At 33.6% G+C, this 20084-nt stretch overlaps 1 protein-coding gene across 2 annotated transcripts; it reads right to left on the bottom strand.

The window, feature by feature from the left end:
* Positions 1–1489: 1489 nt before the first annotated feature.
* Positions 1490–4183, bottom strand: LOC131310787 (ethylene-responsive transcription factor ERF118). Of its 2 annotated transcripts, XM_058337993.1 has the most exons (3): positions 4043–4183; positions 3524–3706; positions 1490–3087 (listed from the first exon to the last, which is right to left on the bottom strand). In XM_058337993.1, the coding sequence occupies exon 3, from the start codon at positions 2863–2865 to the stop codon at positions 1843–1845; it is 1023 nt and encodes a 340-aa protein (XP_058193976.1). In that variant the 5' UTR covers positions 2866–3087; positions 3524–3706; positions 4043–4183; the 3' UTR covers positions 1490–1842. The 2 variants fall into 2 exon arrangements, with proteins under 2 accessions (XP_058193976.1, XP_058193975.1); XM_058337992.1 differs by having other exon boundaries at positions 3524–4101.
* Positions 4184–20084: the final 15901 nt, after the last annotated feature.

Below are 20084 nucleotides of genomic sequence, written 5' to 3'. Positions count from 1 at the left end.
CAAGTGGCCACAGCAGTTGTAGAATTGGATTCATTGGAATACAGCTAGCTTAGAAAGGACTCCAAAGAAAGAGATAACAATCTCTTTTTAACAGCCTCAAGCTGCAGATAGGAGAGATATCCTTTGCTTGGCAAAACTACAACATTTCAAAAACAACAGTACCAATCAAAATAGGGAAAGTCTTCAATACACACCCCTTTAAGGTGTGTACCATATGCACCTATTGTGTGATTCATATTGTGCCACCTCATAAAAATTTACTTGTAGGACCGGTCATTCATAACATTTTATTTCGTATCGTAACTTTTTTAGTAAAATTCGTAACTTTTCATCAATATGATTCGTAACTTTTTAGCAATAGATTCATAACATTTTGGGAATCATAACATTTTAGTGTATTTTAATGAGGGTGCATATGAAACACACCTAAATGAGGGGTGTGTATTGTAGCACTTCCCATCAAAATAACTAGAGATGGCCCATCCTTTGGGCACACTAGAGAACGCTTTACACTAGTAGTGTCCTGCATTTTAGCAGCCGCCTCAAATCAAATGTCATTGTTCATAAGTTCAAGGAATGTGTGGCAATCAAACAAGAAAGATTCACAGATCCAACCACCCCTAAAAGAATCGAAAACTATTTGGTATCTGTAACTTTCAATCCAAAGAATAACATCCCATTGAAAAGACATGAGATTTTATGGCACCTGCTAGAAAACTTCAAAAAAATACATGTTCTGATTTTCTTCACAACCCATGTTTCACTCCATAAAGGTATTCAAATTTATTGAAAAATACATATTTTTTCATTGGGAAAGCACATCAGCAGATATGTGAATACAGGGTGAAAGTCATGGCCGAGATGAGATGTAGTTGGTTAGCAAAATATTGGCAGCAGCCAGATAGGGTGGCCAATGGAGATTGCAAGCAGAGATGCCTGGAGGTGTGGTGCAAGGGGTTCTTGGAGTAATAGGTAAGAGTAGAAGCTTTGGTTAGAAAACCAGTGAAACCATTTTTTCCCGCAAAAATTATCAAGTGAAACCATAACACAATCAGTTTCTGATTAACAAATTCAGACTTTTATGGCAACAAGAAGGAACCAAAAGTTACTTAAAACCCAGTTTAGTGTTTTTGTGCCTTCAGAAACGAGAATAGCTATACAACAAGTTGAGTTTTGTTCACCCTCCATTTAAGAAGATGAACATTACCATCCTTCTTATTGATTGAAATAATATGAACACCATCACAAAATGAAGTCCTTCTTATCAAAAATTATATTGCATGGTAAGAATGACATCATTTGTGATCGGATCCATACTATTTCAACCAATAACATAAAAGATAATGTTCACCCTCTTTTACGGAGGATGAACAAAATTGCACTCCTATACAACATTGTTTGCTTACAAACCAATAACGCTACGCAGACATTCTAATAAACTCAAATGCGTCAACAGGAAAAGAGGCACAAGAGTAAAGGCCATGATTCATTACTGAAATAACAATACCTTCATAAATAAAGAGAGAGATGACCAGGAAATGAACAAAAGCTCTCCAAACGCTCAAGCAACAACTCTGCCTCTCTTCCAAGGAGAAGAAACCAGACCTTTGGGACGGCTCTAAATAGCACAAGAAAACCCAAAGGACCTATTCCTCTCCATACAAATCAAAAATTGTGTTCACTTCTCTAGCACATCTCTCTTCCCAAACAAACAAATACTAAAAGATCCTCACTCAACAAAACCACCTTCTCAAGAACATTTTCTCGAGAGATGAACACTGCTCAAATACTTTTAGATAGAAATATAAATATACTAATACTAATTCCTACTAGCTGCAAAACTTATAGGCATGGTATATTGAGGGGTTCACCAATCCAGGCAAGCTCTTCATTGCCAAGCTCAAAATCAAAATCCGGAAGATCAGTGGGTGCATTATCCTCGAACCCGCACATTTGAAGATCTTCAAGGTTTCCAAAGTCGTCAAAAAGAGGAGTGAAATCGTCGAGGAAGAAAGACTCGAGATCCATTCCCAAATCAAGACCTTCCCCAATTTGAGAAACCAGTAGCTCATCCATGTCAACTGCATTAGGCATTCTCTGCTCATCTTCTTTAGTCTCAGTTTGTGGCACCAATGTCTTGTCCACAACCAGAGAATCAAGCACTTCATCACCGAACTCGTTCTCAAAGCCAACCACCACAGGACTGGTTACAACACCACCATTTATCACTGTTTCATTGCATTTTCCATCAAATTGAGAAGCTGAATCCAATTCGAGAACAGATGAAGGCGATGTGAGAGACGTGTTCACAGATTCCTCAGAAACAGCTGCGATTGAAGAGGGATTGAATTCACTCTTCTCAGAAACAGCAGCAGCAGCAGCCTTGGATTCGAATTCCAGCTTCTTCGTATCATAAGCCCTAGCGGCTTCTTCAGCACTATCGTAAGTACCCAGCCAGACCCTCCTCCTCTGGAATGGGTCCCGAATCTCAGCAGCCCATTTTCCCCACCTCCGTTGCCGAACTCCCCTGTATTTTGAGCCACAAGTATTCTGATTAGGTGTTTTCGTCAAAACCCTCTTCTTCTTTGGGGTTCTCTCACCATTGTTGCTGTCTTGACATGAGTTCTCTGATTCAGCATTTTTCAGCTGCTTGAAACCCCAAAGAGGAATGCTAATCTCCTGAACCATGCGTTTCGGACCATATGGCTTCTCATTGCTTCCCTCATCGTCGGAAGAGTCTGTAGCATAAGGATCGTTGCAAATCACACGAATTCTCTTCATTTTTCTGGTGCTTTCTTGAGAAGAAAACGCTTTGGTTCTGGATTTCGGACACACAGTTGCTTGATTCGATGGTGGGTCTGGCATTTTCGCTGAAGTCTGTCCAAAACCCCTCAAAATACCCGTAATAAAATCTTGTTCGGAAGAAATGAAAAGAAAAAGGCAGAAGGATATGAGAGGAAGGGTTAAAGGCAATAGCTACGCAAAACCAGAGTTGTATATCAAGTATGAGGCCCTCTCAAGAACAAGAATAGATGGACAAATCGCTTTATGTGAAAACCGGGAAAACACTTTACTCCAGTACAAGTCCTGCATCCACAAAAACCCCAACAAAAACAAGAACCCTCTTCAGAAACGAGAATAAAACATCAATATATTAAAGATGTCAAGATGAATGGGCTCAAGGGTTTAAGAATATCTAGCGACCACCAACAAAACCCCATCAAAAACAGGAACCCACATCAGATCGGTGTAAGAAATCCACTAAAAACAAAAAATAAATAAATACTATGAAGAAAAATCACGATTTATCGACCACAAACAGAACCCCAAGATAAACAGGAACCCACCAAGAAAAAGAGAATAAATAATTAAAATACCTGTGTTCGCAAGGGTTTAAGAAATGTTTAGCAACCACAGACAAAACCCCAACAAAAACCATTAACCCGCCTCAGATCCGTAACAAAAACCATCAAATACGAGGCATATGCATGTATGTAAACAAGGGTTTAAGAAATAATCGTACCTCTTGGGCCTCAAAGGCATCGAAAAGGCTGAGGAAAACAGGTGAAGAGAGCAGGGTTGTCGCATGCAGAGGGCGAAGAAAACAGACGCGTACGAGATCAAGACCTTCAACAGAGCTCCAATCAAAGCCAAATCAGACCCAGTTGACATAAATCTTCTCTCCGCAAATCAGATTCTCAAAACCCTAAGAGAGAGAAAAGCCGTAAGAGATACAGGCGATATATATGTATGTGTGTTATAGCAAGTGTCTACTAAAACCCCTCGAGTGCAGGAGAGTGTTGAGAGAGGATTTAGGATTAGAAATCTATGGCTACGGTTTAGCTTTCTACAACGTGACAAAGATCAGTTTATAGGAATTATCGATTTGTTGCAGAAGAGTGATATAGACCCCAGAGAGAGAGAGAGATAGTTCTGCAGAAATGAAACAGAGACGCAAATCTCTATGGAAAGACAGAATTATTAAAAGAATTATCGAAAACCCAAATCAAGAAATTCACGAGCAAATAATAAACTTCAGTACCTCGTCTCTCTCTCTCTCTCTTCAGTCTTGGTTCTCTCTCTCTCTCTCTCTCTCTCTCTCAACTGAGGAATTCATTTACAGTATACAGTATATATTCTTCACCCCTCGCCGCTTCGCCTTTCCCCAAGCGGTCAAAACGCATTAAAGTGGGCTATATTAATTTATGCTACAGTACTATTTAAAATGTTATTGGTCAGAAATTAAATGGGATGAGTAGGTGATGAGCTGGCATGGGGATAAGGAGCATCCACCATGCATGACACATAGTGTACCATACAGTATCATCTACTTATGTCATGAATATCATGCCTCAAAATAAAGAGGGAAAATATCACACGCTTGGTATAGCGCGTGAAAGGCACTTCCCAATTGATCTTCGACGCGCCGTCGGATCTGACGGCGTTTGCTCACGGGCCGAGGTGGGGCGTGGGAATGGGATCCCCACCGTTACTGAACTTTCTGTTGGGAAGCGTAGAAAATGGAAAGGGTCGAGCGAAGGCGTTACTGCTTTGACGATTACAGCTGTATTTCTTAAGTCGGTATGTATTGGGACTACGATTCCCCCGTATTTGCGATAGTGCCACTGTAATCCTTGCTCCCCAAGTTGTTTTTTTTTTTTTTGGTATATTTTCATTACTTGTGCTTTTAGTAACAGATTTTTTCATTTTTATATTATTATAGCTTCTAAAAATCAGTTTAACTAATTTTTTAAAATACTTAATAATCCAACGCTGGGTTCGGATAACTATTAGGATTCTGCAAGGGAAATTTTAAAAAAATTAATGAGATTTTCATAATCTTCAAGCTGCAACAAATAGGTTTATCAATTTTTACTAAAATTCAAAATCTAAAATCTGCAGCAGAATTTGAAGATAAATTCTAAAATCTTAATCCACAGGAATCGCAAACATGCCCTATATGTATTGACTACCAGATCCCATGTCTTGAAACATAATGTACTCTCAACTTAAATAAACTGAGCGTCATACCTGACAGATTGCTCTACCTGACAAATATATCAATTATCATTTTGAAACGAGTTTCTATTTGGTCATAAAATGCAACATTTACAGAGGCATACACTAGCGTCATGTTCGTTCGATGCTCGGGGACGAAAAAAATATCAGTGAGAACTTTTTTCCTGTACATTAGTGGATCGGCACGTATTTGCTCTTGGAATTTACTCTCTTTTCTCGTAAAATAATTAAGAAAATTCCGCAATAATAAAAAAATTGAGAAATGAAGAAAAAGATAGGTTTCGAGGAGCATTTGTTTTTCTATTGATTGAACTTAATTTTCTTTTCAAGCAAAATAAAGTATATGTTTTATATTTTATAAAAAGTGTAGCATAATAAAATAAAATGATGAAAAATTTTGGAATTTCATGTAGGAGAATATATTACTTTAGCATTTTGCAACAAGTTAAAAAGGGAGTTTTGTTTTATTTTAGGTAACCACATTCTTTATAGTAAGTATAAGTATTTTAGGTAGATAGATAGATTGCCTAAAAAGTTAATGAGAGAAAAGTGACAAATTTATTAGGAGAATATATTCTCTGAATATTTGAAAAAAGAAATGATGTAAGGTTCCAACCTTAACCTTAAAATATGATCGCATGAATTGCTTGGTTTGTATACCTAGTCATTTCTCTTCGTTTTTTTCTTCTCTTTTTTTATATTGATGTCTGCACATAAATTTGGATTTACTATTTGGTATTTAATATTAAAACTCCATAATTTCTTTACTATATTTGGACAAATCAAGATATTATATATGCATAAATCTCTTCTTCCCTTTCAATACGTTAGTCATAAACCAACTACACCCACCCAAAATAACTCCTGGTATCTCACGGGGAGCATATTATGGTTCAGAGATAGCCTCTGAACCTATGTTGACTAACAAACTAACATCCCGCTAAACTCTTTTTTAATCTTTCCATTGTCCTTTTTCTGGGTAAAATATTTCCATTATTATCCTTTAATAATATGGTAAATATACAACGAATATTCAGTAAGGAAACGTTTCTCTTCCAAGACTATAAATATTCCTCGTAAACCTACCGGCTACACCCTTCGAAAAGGTTGCTAAGTTTGATTATACAATTGTAAGTTTTTTTTAAACAAGAATTGTTAACTTTATAAATCTTTAACTTTTTTAATCTTTCCATTGTCCTTTTTCTGGGTAAAATATTTTCATTATTATCCTTTAATAATATGGTAAATATACAACGAATATTCAGTAAGGAAACATTTCTCTTCCAAGACTATAAATATTCCTCGTAAACCTACCGGCTACACCCTTCGAAAAGATTGCTAAGTTTGATTATACAATTGTAAATTTTTTTTTTACAAGAATTGTTAACTTTATAAATCTTTAAGTTTTGGTTATGTCTGTTGAATGCAAAATTCGAGTCTGCGAAAAAGACGGAAAAAAGCTGAATAAGGTCAATTTTATTAATTTGAGAAATTTAGGATTACAATCTCTGATGCAATTTTCAAAAAAAATTAATCTTCTAATTCTTCTCTTCGGATGCTGAAATGAGGGCTTGACAGCTTGATCTCGATTTGAACGGTGATATCTTCTGCGGTCTGCGGTCTTTGCGAAGATGACGGCGACTTTGTCGGACTTTGACTTGAGGGCTTTGACGTTCTTCTCAAGTTGAATTGCTTAATCTTCTCCAATTCGGTTGAAAAAGATGGCGGATTTGTGGATATTGACTTGAGAGCTTTGGAGCTCCTTCTCAAATCGGTCTTTGAGATCTTCTTCAATTTGGTTGAAGGAGATGCAGATTTGCAGATGTTGATTTGAGGGCTTCAGAGCTTGGCCTCAAATCGGTATTTGAGATCTTCTTCAATTTGGTTGAAGGTGGTTGAAGGAGACTGATGATTGGTGGACTTGGCTTGAACGTTCTTCAGGGCTTGGATGCTTTGAATTGAAGAGCGTCTGGCTTGATGTGGATTTGAAAAATTCTGAAGGGTCTTCGCAGCTTTGATCTTCAGAGCTCCGGAAGCTTGCGTGTGACGGATGAATGCGAATTCTGAAGGACTTTGAGGCTTTGATCTTCAGAGTTCTGGAGTTTGAATTTGATGATGGAGATTTGATTTGAGCGTTCTTCAGGGCTTTGAAACTTTGATCTGAAGAACCGCCTAGTTTGATGTGGAGTTGATTTGAATGTTCTTCGGAGCTTTAAAGCTTTGATCTGAAGAACCTACCTTTGATCTGAAGAACCTTCTTGTTGGATTCTGAAGGGCTCGAGAGGGCTTTGATCTTCAGAGCTCTAGAGCTTGTGTGCTTCAATGTGCTGATGAAAAAATATGAAAGGAGAGCACCTCTATTTATATTTATAGAGATGTAGGATGGAGACTCATGATCAATCTCTGTTTCCTTCATATTTATCTCCCTTTAATTATATTCTTTATTTAGTGTAATAGAAATAATTAAAATTCAATAATTATCCTTCTTTCTTTTATTTTAAGAAAGACAATTATTTGTAAAGAGAAACACAATTATTATTTTACCAAGTGGCTTAATTTGATTGGCCGAGCTTAATAAAAATAATAACTGCTTCACTTTGACGCGTGGCACCATTTGATTGGCTTATACGCATCATCTTGATTTTTGACGTCGAGACACATGGCAACATTTGATTAGCCATTTACCGTGCCCTATTTACTAGGTCTCGCAACACGTGGCAACTTGTGATTGGCAGTAAATTTTACATGTCTACAATGTCATTGTAGATACTCTTAGCTATACTGTTAGTTGAATTGTTGTATTATTATACGAATAGGTCAAGAAGTATATGTTTTTTGGTATCAAACGTTTGGCTTTACTAGAACTCCATAATTGGTATTTAATATTAAAACTCCATAATTTCTTTACTAGATTTGGACAAATCAAGATATTTTTCAAAAAAAAATCTCTTCTTCCCTTTCAATACGTTAGTCATAAACCAACTACACCCACCCAAAATTAACTCATGGTATCTCACGGGGAGCAGATTTGGGTTCAGAGCTATAAGTAGCCTCTGAACCTCTGTTGACTAACAAACTAACATCCCGCTAAACTCTTTTTTAATCTTTCCAATTGTCCTTTTTCTGGGTAAAATATTTCCATTATTATCCTTTAATAATATGGTAAATATACAACAAATATTCAGTAAGGAAACGTTTCTCTTCCTTCCAAGACTATAATATTCCTCGTAAACCTACAGGCTACACCCTTCGAAAAAAGTTGCTAAGTTTGATTATACAATTGTAAATTTTTTTTTAGCAAGAATTGTTAACTTTATAAATCTTTAAGTTTTAGTTATGTCATTGTAGATACTCTTAGCTATACTGTTAGTTGAATTGTTGTATTATGATACGAATAGGTCAAGAAATATATGTTTTTTGGTATCAAACGTTTGGCTTTACCAATCGGTTTGATGCTCCTTGAAAACGGCAGAGATGTTATTTTAGGATAGAATAGACAAGATTAATTCAAAAGAGCAACGAAAGGGCAAATTAATTGAATAGAGTAATGATTGAAAGGGCATATTTTTGAGCTCAAATAGGAGCTTGAATCTCAATGAAATTCCGATGTCATGATTCGTTAGTGTTGATGCGACAGATTAAGTCAAAGACCAATGAACGGGCATATTAAACAAAAACAAGTCACAGATTTAAGATCGATTAAATTTGAAACTTTATTTTCATAGTAATTAATTAACATTTAATCAATGAGCGTAGAATTTTTAGTGTATGACTTTGCACTGAAACGTAACGTAATCATCTAAAGGAGAAAAGAGATTAGAGTACTATCAGAAATGCGATACTTACAATATTTTTCTACAATATGTTTACAACATGGTGACGTGGCCAGGGAACCCATTCATTTTTTTGTTTTTTGGCTGGGTAAAGTGAGTGGGCCTCTTGGCCACGTCACCATATTGTAAACATGTTGTAGAAAAATGTTGTAAGTGTAGTATTTCTCGAGTACTATTGACTGCTTAGAGCATCCACAGTGATACAATCAAAACAAAAAGGTTTATAAGATTAGCAACATTTGTTCAAAAAGAGCTCACATTGGAATAACCAAACTTATAAACTTCTTAGTAACTCATCAAATTTTGCGCCTTAGAGCATCCACAGTGGACTAATCAAAATTTGCCACATCACCTTTTGATTATTCATTTAAGGGATTGCTAAGGTTAGCAATGTACAAGTCTACAGTGGCATAATCGAACATTGAATAATCAAAACTTTCCACATCACCTTTTCAACCTATACAAATCTAAAAATTGTCACCATATAAAACATTTTTTTAAAATACTTTTCAAACAAATAAAAACATGTTATTAGAAATAGAAAATAACTTTTTGAAAACTTTTAAATTTTGAAAATCAATTTTCCATAAAAGTTTTTATAAAATAGTTTTTGAAAAAAAGATATTTTTTTAAATAAAAGTTTTTGAAAAAAAATACAGTTTTAAAAAAATAGTTTTTAATAAAAAACAATTTTTGAAAAATGGTTTAACTGTTTTTGTAAAAAAAAAAACTTCTTTTAAAAATACAATATTTTTCTTAGAAACATTGCTGAGAGAGAGAAAAGGTTTTGGTTATTGGCAAAAAATTGCTAGTTTTGATTATCCAATGGCCAAAATTTGATGAATTGCTAAGAAGTTGTTTAGTTTGGTTATACCACTGTGAGCTCTTTTTGGAGAGAATATTGCTAATTTTATCAATCTTATGGTTTTGGTTATTCTACTGTGGATGCAAAACTACCAACCTTTTGCCAATAATCAAATTTAATTATCCTCACATTTTCTCAATCAAGTATACAATCATTACACAAAAACCTTTTTTTTTCATTTTCAACATGTTTATAACAAAAATACTTTTAAAAACAGTTTTTATTTTTTCGCAAATACAGTTTTTTTACACGTTTTTTTATTAAAACTGTTTTTCCCAACTTTTTTTGAAACAGTTTTATTTCAAAACAGTTTTTTTTTATTAAAACATTTTTTCAAAAACTGTTCTTTTGAAAGATAAAACTTTTTCTATTCAAAAACTGTTTTTTTTTTTATAAAATTTTTCCCAAAAACTGTTTTTTTAAATCAAAGTTTTCAAAAAAACTATTTTCTCTTTTTCTAATAACCTATTTTTATTAGTTTGAAAACTATTTTTAAAAAATTATTTTCTGTAACAGCCCGAAAATTTTAATTAATAATAATAACATTTAATTAGTGTTATTAATAAGGAAATTAATTTTTTTAAGATAAATGCAAATAAGAATTTTCCTATTATAATTATCCTATTATAATTATCCCATTTTAATTTCTCTTATTTGCATGCATGCATGATTTCGAAATTCCTTCCATCTCTCTCTCTCCTGCTCAACCTCTACTTCCTCCCTAACCCTATTTTTCGTCCATATTCGGCCAAGAGTTTGAATCCCATTAAAACACAATTTTATCACACTTCTTTAAAAATTTTCCTTTATATATACCTCATTATTCCGACCCTAGGGCATACTACGAAATTTTCCACGCCCCACCAGTCCAGAAAGAGAGAGGAATCGGAAAAAAACCGAACTCCAATCCATGGAGTTCTAGAGAGAGAAAGAAAGAGAGAGAAAAGTGGGTTTGCATTCCAAAGCCACCCGAAACCCGAATTGATCATTCCAATCACTTCCCTCAATCCCAAGCATCCCCAAGCATCATTCAATTCGAGTCCAAGGTCCCCTGATTGCCAAAACCGAAGTCGTCTTCTCCAAAAATTCAAATTTCATTCTAAAATCAATTCGGCCCGAACCAAGGTAGTATAATCCCTTCCAAACACTCCTCTTAGTATATTTATTGTTTTTATGCGTAACCCAATAGCCCGAACGAACCCACGCATCAAAACCGTGACCAAAAACCAAAAAAATCGAATCTGACCCGAACCTTGCGGCCGCAACCTGCGGGCCGCAAGAACCAGAGCCAATGTTGTGGCAGAGGCTCCAGCCGCAACCTCTAACCGGTCCAACCTTGCGGTTTTCACTATTTTGGTTCGAAGCGACTTTTCGACCTTCCGAACATCGTTTTCGACCCCCGAACTATTTTTCCTAGACTTTTCACACTCCAAAGATCATAACTTGTTAAGATCATATTTTTTTTATTTAATTATCTATTTATTAAATTATTTGTTCGTTATCTATCAAAGTTTACAAACGAAAAATATTTGCGACCTTCCAAACAACGTTTTAACACCCAAACTAATTTTTCCTAGACTTCTTGCATCTCAAATATGATATCTTGTTAAATTAATATTTTGTTTATTTAATTTACTATTTATCGTTATTTTTATAGCGTTTCCGATTAAAAAATTTTTACGACCTTATAACCTTATTATAAATGCCCGAATAATTTTATTTAGATTCTCTATATTCTGAGGATGAAATCTTGTTAACAGTAGCATATTTTAAATTTGCAAATTATTTATTATCTATTTAATTCAGTTTCGGCCACTTTATTTAAACGTCTATATTTAAATTAATCTCGTGACCTTCCGGACCCAACTTTTGACACTCGACTAGTTGTATAGGACCTGTAGGACTCTTATTTGGGTCATGATAAATGTTTAAATATTTTTATCCAATTAATGTATTTAATTAGTTTTTAATTAATCTATTATCTTAGAATTAATTAATAAAAGCCTAGAAAATTTTCCTTTTAAATTCCTTTTAAAACTCTTACTTTATTGTTGACATTGTGACTATACAAGATTAAGGGCAACGGCCCGTTCATAATAAGTTGTATGATTACGTTGTTTATTAATTGTTTTAATTATTATTGATTTGTTGTATGTTGCATCGATTTGAGTGATAGATTTGGACCCTAGAGACATGGGGTGGTATGCGAGTAGAGTTCACCTAGACGATACTAGATAATGGATGAATTGGAAAGTTTTATTTCTAGAATGCCTGCAGGCGTGATGTTGAGATTTGTGATGAGATTGAAACTGGCGTGTGTCCAGTGATGAGTTGATAAACTGGCGTGTGTCCAGTACTGGCGTGTGTCCAGTGATGATTTGATAAACTAGCATGCGTCCAGTGATGATGGTGAAGTGGTATATAAGATGGGCGAACCCTAGTTGTGATTCAGGCATGATAAGCTTTCCCCTTGTTGTAGTTATTGGGATGCATACTCGGTACATAACTTAGATGCATCTGCGACAGCAAAGGGAAGTGACCTCATGGGACCGAGCATGGCTAGCGGTTGAGGGAGGAAAGATCCCGCGGAGGAAATCTTAGATTTCACGTCAAGTTAATGGATAGTAATGAACTGATTTATGTGGAACAAACTCTGTATTACTTTTTCGCACTATTATTAATCCTGCTGCTTGCTAACTGTAAAGTAAGAAGGGTAGTTTGGTTGGATTATACTTCGGGGTGAACTCGTTCACTCAGGTACGGATTGCCTGACTTTCGTGCCAGATTTTGCAGATAATCAAGAAGAGACACCAAATCCCGAAGGTGAACAATTTTATGCTGAAGAGAACCCAGAGGTGGGAGCCGAGCCAGAATATGCTTGGGATCCGTATCAAACTTAGAGGATGGCTCTGTTATTTTGTTAGTTTATTACCACAAATACTATTTTCAGTATTTCTACGATAATTTGTAATAGACGAAACTTTAGGGTGAATTATCCGGTTTGGATTTCGAATTTTAATTTAATAAATTTTTAGAAATTAATATTTAAAACCTCCGATTTTATTTTCAAAAATCGGGGCGTTACATTTTCTATGTCACAATTTCTAGATTTTTATAAGTTAAAAAGGTGATGTAGCAAGTTTTGGTTATTCAATTTTGATTGTACCATTGTGGACTTCTACATTGCTAACCTTAGCAACCACTTAAATGGATAACTAAAAGATGATGTGGCAATTTTTGATTATTCCTAAGAGCATACACAGTGGAATAAGCAAAACAAAAAATTGTTAAAATTAGCAATGTTGGATTAAAAAAGTGTTCACATTGAAATAACAAAGCCTAGCAACCTTTTAACAACTCATCAAATTTTGATCCTTCAATAATCAAAGCTAGCAATATTTTGTCAATAATCAAAATTTATCTCTCAATCAAGTACACCAACATTACACAAAAACCTTCTCTCTCTTCCATTATCTCTCTTCCACACACACACACTCTCTCTCTCAACAATGTTTTCAAAAAATAATTTTAAAAAACTGTAACTTTTAGATTTTTTTTTTCTGTTTTGTCAAAAACTTAAAAAAAAAAAAACAATTTTTTCAAAAATTTTGAAAACTGCAAGTAAATAAAGTCTGTTTTTCAAAAAACTGTTTTTGAAATTTCAAAACTCTTTTATGGAAAACTATTTTTTACACAAAATCTGTTTTTGAAAAACTGTATTTATAGTTTTTAAATTTTCAAAACTATTTGTGTAAATACAATTCTTTCAAAATTGTATTTATAGTTTTTAAGTGAACAAAGTGTGTGTTTTTTGAAAAACTATTTTTTGTTTTGAAAAACTTTTTTTTTTTGAATTATTTATAACATAAACTGTTTTTTTTTCCTTCAAAAACCACTCTTTCAAAAAATATGCTTTAAATGAAGGGAAAAAGTTTGGAGGGCCCATTGGTTTTGATTATGGACAAAAAATAACCAATGTGGAATTTGACATTATTAATTTTAGCAACCTCGAAATGGATAATCAAAATCTGATGTGGCATGTTTTGATTATTTACATTTGCAACCTCAAAATGGATAATCAAAATTTGATGTGGCATGTTTTGATTATTCATATTTGCTTATTCCACTGCTATGCTCTTGGACATTTCTAAGGGGAGAATGAGAAGCCAAATTTTGTACCAAATAAAAAAAAATTGATTCCCTAAGTGGAAAATTGAGCCATTATAATAAATCTTCTCCTAGGGCATCTTCAATATTTTAATTGTCTACCAATTTTATAACACTTGAATTTAGTACTTGCCTTAGTTCTTAAAAAATATATTGATGACTTGTCAATATATATGTCATCTAAAAGTTTGAAAAATAAATCAGTTGGTGAAAAAAAATGTCTATACCAAAACTTTTAACATTAATTTTTTTGGTATAAATATGCACGGTATAGGGTTGGGAAAAAAAGGTTTACCTTAATTTAAAGGCATATTTTTTAAAAATTTTGTATTTATGGCTGCATATGCATTTGACTTCCAAAATTAAGTTGTTTCAAGTTTCCTAAAAAAAAAATTTAAGGTACGAAACTGTAATTTCTTTGTATTTATGCCTACATATGTATTTGACTTCAAAAAATCAAAAGTTTTTTCAAGTTTTGTAAATAAAAAAAAATGCTTATACATGCATATTTAAAAACAATGTATATATGTGTTTAATTTTGAAGACACATGTGCATGTAAGATATGTATAATAACTGAACCTCTGTTAAATAGTTTTGATTAAAAACATGAATGTGTTTTAAATTAAGTTTAGAAGGACATTCATGTCTTGCCATCATTTTAAAGGGGTAATGACATGGATTTAGTAGCTGATGTAGGCAATTTCCATTACCTAGTAATGGCCTTCTAACGGCAAGTGGGGAATTTGCAGCCAACAAGTAAAACAAAGGGGAGGTAAGTGCAATTTTAGAAATGTGAGAGGAGGATTTTGTCATTCTCAAAAACCTTAGGAAAGGTGAGTGAAATTTTCCCTAAATTTTTTTATATGTTAAATTTCAATTGAAATAATTTTAGCTCAACCCATTCTGTTTTCAGCCCAACCCACCGGTAGCAGATCTAAAACAAGAACGGGTCAGTCCTCTCCATTCTTCATCAGCTCCCTCCCTCTCCCACTCTCATCGTTCTGCAAAAAATATTATATGTAAAAATTCAGTTCAAATAATTTTAGTCCAACCCATTTTGTCTTTTCATATCTGCTTTTTTCACATCTCGTCTTCTTATGTTATCACTTACCACTCAAGTACGTCGAATCGCGAGACTTCAAATTCGTAAGTATTCCTTTATTATGCATAGCACTGGCTGGTGTGCTTAAATTTGTACTTATTGTTAAATGCAGTGCACTAGTTGATGTGCTTAGATTTTTACTGATTTAGTTGATGCAGAACACTGGCTGGTGTGCTTACATTGGTTAAAAATGTTAGTTATTACAATCTTACTCTTTTAAGTTTAAATTATAATGGAACAACAAAAAAAAAAAAGGGAGGAAATTTTATTTTGTCATTCTTCAAACAAAGACGGTGAAAACTGATCTTCGTAACAAAATGGAGAATGATTTTTTTGCAAATTCTATGACTACATGTACAAGTTTGCCTCTTTTTGGTTTCTATATACATATTTTTTGTTAACCCATGGCAAAATCAATTCATGGTTCTGCCCTTATTTTTATCCATCTAAAACATTATCTGTCCAACAAATGGGTGTTAATCGATCTCCATTCTATTTTTCTCTTCTTAGAAGAGATTTGTCCCTCTCCAACTAGGGCAATGAAAGCCCATCATATCCTTTTCTCTTCTGAGAAGAGATTTGTCCCATTCTATCACAATTACAGCTGTGAGAAAGAGTGGGATTCGTTCGTGGGAATTATATCCCCCTTGGCTTTTTTCATACATCGTGTGAGGATGAAAGTCCATCTTGATATATTGATTTTATTTTTCTGAGATTAATAAAATCTATCCTAAACTTTGGCAAAAAAAAAAAATTAAGACAACGACTTTAACACTCCACATTTTGTAATTATTACTCCCTCCTTTCCAATTTGTTTGTTCAATTGTCGAAATACGTGTCTTTCAAAAATATACTTATATTTTATTATAATATTTTTTATAATTTTGAAGATTTTGTATAATAAAACTAATTGAGATCTATCAAATAAGATCCATTTGCATATTAAAAACATTACGAATTCAAAATTATAGCTAATTTTTTAAGAAGTCAAATGCTATAAAAAAATTAAAAATGAGACAAACAAACCGAGACAGAAGGAATAAAAAATAGAGTGCCAAAATCAGTTACATTCTCCAACTATCCCAGACAATAGTCATCGTCTCAAAATACTGATACTCCACACGCACATCCAATAATGCAGAGAAAAATGATTCTGACCGTTTAGTACGGTAGGAGTATTAAACTTTAATTTTCCTCATAAATCTCGTACGACACACATACGATTTGCAACAGTCGGGCACGTGATTGGGTTTGCCTCGTGACAAAAGCATATTTTATACAGTAAAATCAACGGCCAAAAGGAGAAATGATAGAGGTACCGAAAAGGGGGAGGGATTTCGTACCGACGGCTGCCGGTAGGCCGTCTTCGGCCACCGGACGGCCGATCCGAGCCGTTCAAAAATTCTAAAAAAAAACCGAGGGGCCCTTTGAAGGGAATTAATGGCATCCGAGGTGTATAGAGTGTTTGATCGGAGCACCCATTTTCGTGTGTATATGTATACAATCCACTGGCGGCCCGTCGGTACCGAATCCCTCTTCCCTTCTCGGTGCATATAGCAACACTCGGCCAAAAGTATGCCGCAGCAGGAGGAAAAGGAAAAGGGTTTAAAACCCCACCAACCCCTTCCAATCCGTACGCCAACTAGTAGCAATAAAAGTGAAACGAAGAGGAAAGGCGAAACTACAAAAATACCCCAAAACTATCATATTTTTGCAACACTACCCCCTCAAATAAAACATGTACCAATATAACCCCCCTCAACTATCAAAACAAAGCAACATGACCCCCTCCCTCCATTCAGGGTATATTTATTTTTTCTAGTTTTTTGCTTAATTTTGATAGTTGAGTGGGTCATGTTTGTATCTTTTTTAGTTGCAGGGGTGACGTTGCAAAAATGTGATAGTTGAGAAGGTGTTTTTGAAACTAAGGCAAAAGAAAATGATATGAATGATCTTCTTACAAATCAATTCCTATGTGCCTCTTTAATCTCTATATTGAGGCTCCACTAATGTGCAGGATAAAATAATAATCTAACTATTCATTTCTTTGATTCAGAAAAAAAGAAGAAGGAGTAGGTAAGAAAAGTTTTAGCTTATTTGTGAGTTGTGACTACTATTATTATTTTTTATATCAATTTTACGAATGAATAACTCAAATATGATTTTAAAAATGAAGTGGACTCCTGACTCTTGAAATGGACATCCAGATATTTAAAAAAAAAAGAAAAAGATATGGGAATTGAGAAGAAATGACCAAGAAAAAGTATGATCTGAGGACAAGTAGAGAGTGTCGCCCAGAGAAATGACGTCGTTTCTTTGCTTAGGGAGTTCCTCATTGTGCTTGCTAAATCCCCGTTTGGCATAGCGAAACACTCAATTTCAGATTAAATAATTTCTTGATTTTATGTGTGATTCATTTGGGATTCCACAAAGATCATTTAAACCGCTCATTGTTCTTAAAAAAAAATCTATGTATTCATGTTAAAAAATATTGCTCAATTCAATATCGATAAGAACTTTTCCAGAATTCGTTACAAAACATTAATCTGAATTTGAGTGTGTTTTGCTATGCCAAACAGGAATTTAGTAAGCACAAGAAAGGACCCCCTCAAAGCAAAGAAACAACGCCCCTGCCGTCCTTTTGGGACAGCATAGTCTCTGGATTCGAAAAGCAAGGATTATTCGGTGCCCAAGGGCAACAACATGTGATGTTCTATTTTCCTTCACCATCCTATTTAATGTTAAATCCATACACTTAACCTTTATGATAAATCACACTCAAATATTTGTCTTTTAATGTTCAAAATACAGATGGCAAAAACAATAAAAGATAAATAATGAAGAGTGGTTATTAAAAAGTGGAGCACCAAAATCATTTGTCAATCTTGAATCCATATTGTCAATATGTAGTAGTAGAGGACAATGACGTAGCCACAAAGATATCTAAATGGGGGCATGATGAAACAAACAAAAACTTTGGTGATAGTCAACCATTAGAGAACATCCCATCAACCCATGACCCGATAGTTTTTGGCAATGCGACGGTAGCTTGCGAGTTGAATCATGAGAAACGAATGAGAGTTTTTCGATTTTGAGTACTATTTTGTTCACCTGCCTAAACAAATGGGTGAATATTACGCATTGTTCATATGAGGTGCACATTACTCACATTTCATATCACCTGCCTAAACAATGGGTGAATATTACGCACTGTTCATATGAGGTGCACATTACTCACATTTCATAAAATTCACGCTGGATTTTCATTTTAATGACGAGAAACAATCATTTGTGGGGCTTGTTTTGTTAACTATTCAAGCAAGTCGTTCTCATTTTGATAAGTATTTGATCCATTAACATGTGTCTTACATTAATTTTTGTTGTCCAGAAGTCAAACAATTTAGATAGTTTGATAACGATTTTGATAGTTTCATTAAGCGCGGATATCTAATTGAGATGCTTTTTATGCATAAATGATAAAAAGGATCAAGACATTAAAAAATGACTTTGACTATTAAAGTGGGCGATATTCAATAAAGTAGATAGTGTTCAACCTATTTTGAGTTATTAAATAAAATATTATTGATATGTGCGTAGTTATACAATTTGGCTTGACTACACTCCCTCCGTCACATTTTATTGCTCTCATGTAACATTTTGGGACATTTCAAATCATATGTCCATTTTCAAAAACTAACCATATAAACTTTGATAAAATTTCATTATTACTATTATGTTTACGTTGAATTTCTACTACATACGTCAATCATATAACTTTTTGGTAGTGAATACAAATTGAAAAATAAATACTCCCTTCGTTCCCATTTTTTTTTAATATTTCAGTTAACCTTTTTTTCGTCCCAAAAAATTGTTGCATATCAAAACTATAAATGGATACTCCATAGATAATGAGTTTCCTCTTTTACCTTTTCATTCATAAATTAATACTACTAAAAAAGTACAAAAATGTAATGATTGAAGGATAAAACTAGAAAAAACAAGTTTCCAAAAGTGCAATAATTGTGTTTGCTTAATTAGTTGAAATTTTCAAAAAGAACTAAAAAATGGAGATGGATGAAGTACTTTTTGATATATAATCATTATTAAGGATGTGTTCTTGTAAACTTATAAGTTTGAAATTTATTTCAGTATTTTTATTTTTTGTAACTTTTTATTTAGCTTTTGGTCGTAATTTTCGGTGTTAATCATTCATCTCGACAAGACAAATCGAAAAATTACAAAAATATGGACGGATGTTGAAAAAATTAAAATACGACGGCATTTTAGACAAGTAAAATAGCTATTTGATAATTTTTTCGTCTTTAGAGAACTTTTGTTTTGTTTTGATCATAATTTTGTACCTTATAGATTGCTCTCATTGAGACGGATGATTAATCCAATAGTATTAAGCAAATTTAACAAAAATTTAGAAAAAACAGAATAAAACACAAAATGAAGAAATAAGTTAAGTTTACAAGAACCCACCCTAATACTATTTGGCTCCATTCTTGTAAACTTATTTTTATTTTTCATTTTATGTGTTTTGTTTGTCTTTTCAGATTTTTTGTTAGATTCTCGTCATATTTTTTGGATTAATCATTCATCTTTGATGAAAAAGTCTAAAAAGTTCAAAATTATGACGGAAAGCAAAAAAAAAGTTCAAAAAAGACGAAAAATATCAAATAACTGTCTTATTTGTCCAAATTGTCGTCTTATTTGAATTTTTTTTAATATCAGTCTATATTTTTATATTTTTTTCGATTTGTCTTGTCGAGACGAACGATTAATTTCAAAAATTACAAAAAAAAAAAAATTTTAAAAAAATCAGACTTATAAATTTACCAGCGAAGTAACTTTACTCTATTCGATTAAAGTAAAACTAACAATATACACATCGACAACCCCCACTAGCAGAGGAGTCTATACCACTCCGTGGCAACGTCAAGAATTGGCTTATTCGTTTTTGGTATTTAGATTTTGAATTTTGAATGAAGAGAAATAGAAAGAAAAAGAAAAATAATGAAATTTATTAAAGACTGTGCATTAAGAGAGAATCTAAAAGTTCCAAAATTCATAACGAACAAAGTCTCAATAATT

The sequence above is a fragment of the Rhododendron vialii genome, chromosome 12a, assembly GCF_030253575.1.
Source record: "Rhododendron vialii isolate Sample 1 chromosome 12a, ASM3025357v1".
In the NCBI taxonomy this organism is placed as follows: domain Eukaryota; kingdom Viridiplantae; phylum Streptophyta; class Magnoliopsida; order Ericales; family Ericaceae; genus Rhododendron; species Rhododendron vialii.
This window is presented reverse-complemented; position numbering and strand designations above follow the sequence as displayed.